The sequence below is a fragment of the Triticum dicoccoides genome, chromosome 6A, assembly GCF_002162155.2.
Source record: "Triticum dicoccoides isolate Atlit2015 ecotype Zavitan chromosome 6A, WEW_v2.0, whole genome shotgun sequence".
Classification (NCBI taxonomy): domain Eukaryota; kingdom Viridiplantae; phylum Streptophyta; class Magnoliopsida; order Poales; family Poaceae; genus Triticum; species Triticum dicoccoides.
The window spans coordinates 82,279,416-82,285,499 of NC_041390.1; the positions used below are offsets into that span (position 1 = coordinate 82,279,416).

The window sequence follows — 6,084 nt, forward strand, 5'->3', positions numbered from 1 at the left end:
CAAACCTCCGGACCGTGCTGTCGATAATTGGTGCACGACGTTGGATGATCTAACGTGTCATGACAATGTGGTCCGGACATTTGCGGAAGTTTTGTTTCACGCTAAGATAGGCGGCTCGATTGTGGGGCCATGGGACCATTACACTGGCACACATTAACAATTTAAACCAGAGAATATTTACAAATACATATGTTCAATTTAGTCTCCCATAACATCTCAACAAGCAACTCTGTTCTAAACCATTCGAAAAGAAAAAAAAACCTGTTCTAGAGCTTGGTGCCGTAAGCCGCAACATGTCTTTGCCCCTCGCGTATGATGTCCCCGGCCTATGAACCAGGAGGTCCTTCGAACCGTATGTAGTCGTACATGACCCCTAGGAATATGCTGTTGGCCCTCGTCTGCGTGAGGTGGATGGTGTTGTCGCCTTCCTGGAGCAGTCTCCCGCTGATAGGGAACTCGAAGCTCCACTGCGTGCCGTGGTCGCCGTGCCTCGCGATCGCATTGCCGTCGCCGAACGCCGGCGTCCCGAAGACCCCCACACGCCTCGTCGCCCCGTTCACCTGGACCTGCAGCCTCGCCGCGTGAGCGGCCGCGAGGGCCACGCGCAAGGTGTAGGTGCCGCCAGGCACGACGCGGCCCAGGTGGAACCGGACCTGCCGCGTCGTCGGCACGATGTCGTCGCCGACCTTTCTGCACGACAGATTAACGCCGATCAGTACCTGTGCCGTCTTGGCTTGGACTAAAGTGGAAATGGACCCATATGGATGTGTCTTACCTTGTGACATGTGCGAAGTACCAGTCCTTGGAGTGGTGGCTTTCGCCGACGGTGTAGACGAGATCGTCCGTCGGGTACAGTTGGGCGTACCTTTCCCACAGCCCGTACTGCCTGTACCTGTCTTTGTTCTGGAAGAGCTTGTTGAGGTACTTCGCCTCGGGGTCAGGGACAAACATCTCCGCCGCGCTCCGGTCAGGAACGCCGATCTCCCACAGTGTCGGCCCTGATCTCGGAGCCTCGTACAAAAGATCGCCGAGGTTGATTGCACCGCCTGTTTCAAGGTTGAAAATCGAACAAACTATCATCAGCAAAACAGTACAGAGTTACTGATCAATGCCAAATCAAATTTGCAGAAACCGATACAGTAACTTTATCTAGCAGCACTAACCGGGTGTTACGGTGACGCGGGTGGTGTTCAAGTAATCGCCGAGAACCCCAGGAACCCACGCGTAGAGGTTGTACTCCCCCGCCCGGACGTTGTCAATGGTGAACTCGCCGGAAGTGTTCGACGCCGTCGTCCAGAACTGGTAGCCCTTGCTCTGCGTCGCCCATGAGCCAGGCTGCCCGGGCGCGGCCAGGCCTACGTAAGCTGCCCGAGCAGGCATGTTATCCCTGCTCACGTACTTGTCCCTTACGAGCAATCGGCCGGTGACGGAGCCTCTCTCGCCGGCCTTGTGGAAGTCCGGCGACTCCGGGAAGCTGTAGGGCCACTTCTTCGCCTCAGCCTGGGCCGTCGCCTTGGCGTCCTCCCAGAGCGCCCGCGGGTCTACCTTCTCCGAGTTTGAGTTGAGGTAGACGAACACGGGGCCCATGACCTTCTTCCACTGCTCGCCGTCCCCGATGCGCGCCACGATGTCGTCCCCGACGTAGTGCGTCCCATGGAACACGCTCATGCAGGTCGGTCCGACGTGCGAGGTGAGGTCGCGCTTGAGCGGCCCGCCGCTCTTGAACTCGCTGCTGGGGGTGACGACCCAGAACCCGACGTGGCTCGGCTGGCCGCTGCTAGTGCTGACCCACCCGTGCACCTTGTTGTCCTTGGTGTCCAGCGTGTACTGGTACTTGTCGTCCACCTCCCCCTTGAACTGCGGCTCCGACGGGTCGACCAGCAGCACCGCCTCCTTGTACGCCAGCGGGGAGCTACGGGGCGACTCCCGGTCGGCCGCCCGCGGCATGTACCGCTGTACGTCGTCCGAGACGGCCATGTAGTTGAATCTCTCCGTGTTGAGCTTGAAGGCGAGCCGCGCCAGGCTGATGTCGATGGCCGGCGTGTCGGCGCCGTGCTCCAGGATGGCGTAGCTGTAGAACCCGGAGCTGCCCTTGAGCATCACCAGCCTCTTGTCGAAGTTGAGCCGGACGCCGCTCCGACGTCCCGGGCTGTACGTGCTCCGGAACGACAGCTCCACCTGGTCGTCGCTCTGCGTTACCACCCTGAACTCCGAACCATCCAGCCTACGTACATACACAATGTATAGATTGAGTTTCTAGCTTAGTATTTGCACTTTAATTAATTTACAGGCGTGTAGTTATCAGCGTTCACGTACGAGTTGAGCAGGCCTCGTTGGTCGGAGCCGGGGATGTTCCACACCATATCCCAGTACCTGCACGAAGTTTTTCACAAATCACAGATGATTTAATCAAGTTAATACGAATGTGCATCCATCTATAGACATAAGCAAGCATGAAGCATGCACTAACCCGCCAGTGTTTCTGCTTCTGGTGGAGTGCAGGAGGTTCGTCCGATCCCCGCCGTAGCGGACGCCGGTGATGTGGCCCCCGGGCCTCGACAGCGTCACCTGCACCAGGCCGTTGTCCACCACCACCTGCACACGTACGTAATTGGTATGTAAGTAATATACGTATATACGGAGTCGTATGCATATATGTACATCGATACATGCTTGATTGCATGTGGCAAAAAAAAGTCGAGATATAATTAACATGCAGGTACTTTGAAAAGAAAAAAAATGCAGATAACACGGCTAGCTGTCAGAAGCCTCTCACATACGAATCCGATCCATGAACGCGAGGCAACAACGAGCAAGTAGCTAGCCATGCCAGATATGCGTACCTGTCTACCATCCACGCGCAGCGTAACGCCGCCGCGGGATCCCGACGATGGCGCCGCCGACACGGTGGCGAGCTGCAGCATCAACGACACGGCGACGGCGAGCAGGATCAAGCGCGCCGTCGTTGCCATCGTGAGGTGTCAAGTTCGTGCGCCGTCGCCGGGTCGATTCAACTGATGAGCTGCACGTGCGCGATACCGCGATGCGGAGAGTCGATTCAACTGATTGCTCGTACGTAGCTCATGATTTCTGTTTCATATATACTAGTACGGCCTGGGCGCCGAACTAGTGCGGGACCGAACCGGACTGCAATACTTTTCTATTTTCAGCGTGGAACGGACGGGCTGCGATTTAGTTTTTATTTTCTGTTTAAAATAAAATCAAAGAATCAGAAGATCTATTATTTTTTCAAGAACAAGCAACGCCGCGTTGCTCATCATTATGATTACTATATATATATATATTATATATATATAGTAATTATATATATATAATATATATATATATATACTTATATATATATATATACTAATAATAAAGCAGATATTGCTTCTGCCCGTACGTCACAAAAATCGCCCCCCGAAGTTGCTAGAAATTACCCGCTATGCCACCCGTAAGTGAAGAAAACGATTCGATTTTTCTTTTCAAAGTCGCCGTCGTTTCCAGAGTTTGTATACGGTTAATATCCAACAAATAGCAGTGACGCAGTAGTAGCGCGGTGGCTCGATGCATTGTCTTCTGCCCTGTAGACCAGGGTTCAAACCCCAGCTTCTACCAATATTTTCCTCCACCTTTTTCTCATGACTTATTCCCAGCTACTTTAGGCCTACATGGGCCAGCCAGCGGACTTAATGCCCTGTTTTTTTTCTTTTTTCTGGTCTTCTCTTTTCTCACTTCTGTTTTTGTTTTCTCCTTCTTTAAATCAATTTGAGATTTTCAAGTATTAAAAAGTTGCGAGTTTGAAAAAGCTGTTTGAGAAATTATAAAATGTGTGTGAATTCAAAAAAGTTCAGGAAATCATAAAATTTTCGTGGTTTCAAAAAATGTTACTGATTTTACAAAAATATTTGCAAATTATAAAAATAATTTGGAAAGAAATGTCGTTAAATAAAATCAAGTTCATGATCTTGATAAAATGATCGTGTATTCAAAACATATTTGTGAATCTGAGTCATCATGAAATCAAAAACTATTCATGCATTTCAATAAATGTTCGTCTAAAAAACAAATGTTTGTGAATTTAAAAAAATGTCTAAATTTAAAAAGAATGTTTGTCGATTCAAAAAACTCTTCCTATTCAGATGTATTTTATATCTAGGATTTGATTAATTTTGGAAATTCTTTATATGTCTTGGGGTTGGTGAGTAGTCCATGGTCGATGAGATTTGTTTTCAAAGTTCAAAACATTCCCTTGCGCGAGACAATGACAAGTGTGTCGTACAGTGACAAGCCCATTTTTTACCACGTTGAATGCATTGCGATCACGTGGATATTGCATCCATCATCAACGAGAGTGAGAAGAAAGATAATTGGCAACATGGTGAGCCATCGTGTTAAAATAGAGGACATTCATATGTCGGATATTGACCAACGTGTAATTTTTTCTTCCGTTGCAACGCACGGACATATCTTTACCTACTAATAAAGCGGCTATCGCTTCTGCCCGTCCATCATTAAAACTGCCCCTAAAGTTGCAAATAATTACCCACCAATGCCACCGGTAAGTGAGAAGAACGTTTTGTTTTTTTTTCCGCGCTCGCCCATAGCTCAATAAGGGGAGATCCCCTCATATACAACGACCAGGCGAGCAGCGCACTGGTTGGTTCCATGACCTACCGCGCTAGAGGTCGTGGGTTCGATTCCCACAACCACCCTTTTCCTTTAAAAAATCAATTACTTTTTAAAATTTTCATATCTTTGAAACCCTAACTTTAAATCTGACATGCCATATATGAAAATTCATCAGAAAAATATGTAGATTTCAAATATGCTATTATCATTAATTTTTGAAGTTACGTTCAGGGTGCAAACTTAAATAATACCTTCTTTGTATGATGAGATATTTTAGAAATGCCTATTACATATGTCCTTATAGATTGGTTGTTTTTGTGGAGCTATCCTATATGTTTGCAACCAAATTAAGTCTTGAACTGAATTATGATTGCACACACACACACACACACACACACACACACACACACACACACACACACACACACACATTCGCGTCGCGTCGCATATATATGCGCTGGGTATATTCACTCCGTCCGAAAAAACTTGTCCTTCAAAAAGATATACCTAGCACTAATTTGGTGTTAGATACATCCATTTGAGGGACAAACTTGGGATAAGTTATTTTGGACGAAGGGAGTATATGAAAACACTTATGCACATGTTATCATTAAATACTAAAATGTACTTTGCTATTTCACTCTAATGCAATTTTTTTTTGCGTCACCGAGAAACAACAACAAATGCGTAAACATATATTGGCAACTAGGTAGATATTTGCGTTGTATAATGAATTCTAAACACCTTCAGTTCACTTCAAAAATCATCACACCTTTATGTTTTTGCACAACACCACTTATCATGTTGCTTGTTTTTTTAGAAAAGTTATCATGTTGCTTGTTGCGTGGCATCATGAAAGATTTTAAGGATTTGCTGATGTCGTTAAGTGTATGTATGAGGCGTGAATTTTTTTTCTCCCGTTGCAACGCACGGGCACTTTTCCTAGTTATGATTAAGAAGAGAAAGGGTCATATACAAAGGATGAAAACTTTCAAAAATAATATACAAGGATGAAGGAGGGCTAGAACATACTCAAGCCCCACCAACAGCGACACACACAACAGAACCGCCACCAGAATCTAAGGCTACTCTCTGAAGCCTGCCTCTTTGCTCTTGGCCCTCCTCCAGAGTTGTAACCCATCCTAAGAGCATCTCCAACAGACGCCCAATGAAGCTGCATGCTAATTTTTTTTACAGTATCAAAATAGCGTTTTAACGTGTCGAATGACCGAGTATCTCCAGCAGACGCCTAAAAATATACAGCCCAGCTAGCAACATTAGCATCTTCAACAGGCGCCCAAAATTAGCCACGTGCGCATGTACCTAGCTCGCTGCCTATGGCCTGCTTGCCGCCGTAGCCGCGCTCCGCCCCGCCGTGGTCTGCTCGCCCCGCCGTAGTCGTGGCCGCGGCCCGCCCCGCCCCGCAACCGCCGTGGCCGTGGTCACGCCCAC

At 48.0% G+C, this 6,084-nt stretch overlaps 1 protein-coding gene across 1 annotated transcript; it reads right to left on the minus strand.

Moving 5' to 3' along the window:
* Nucleotides 1-326: 326 nt before the first annotated feature.
* On the minus strand, nucleotides 327-2,972 carry LOC119315682 (rhamnogalacturonate lyase B-like). Its single transcript, XM_037590210.1, has 6 exons — nucleotides 2,844-2,972; nucleotides 2,471-2,595; nucleotides 2,317-2,373; nucleotides 1,164-2,224; nucleotides 776-1,046; nucleotides 327-690 (listed from the first exon to the last, which is right to left on the minus strand). Exons 1-6 carry the CDS (start codon nucleotides 2,970-2,972, stop codon nucleotides 327-329), a joined length of 2,007 nt encoding a protein of 668 aa, XP_037446107.1.
* Nucleotides 2,973-6,084: the final 3,112 nt, after the last annotated feature.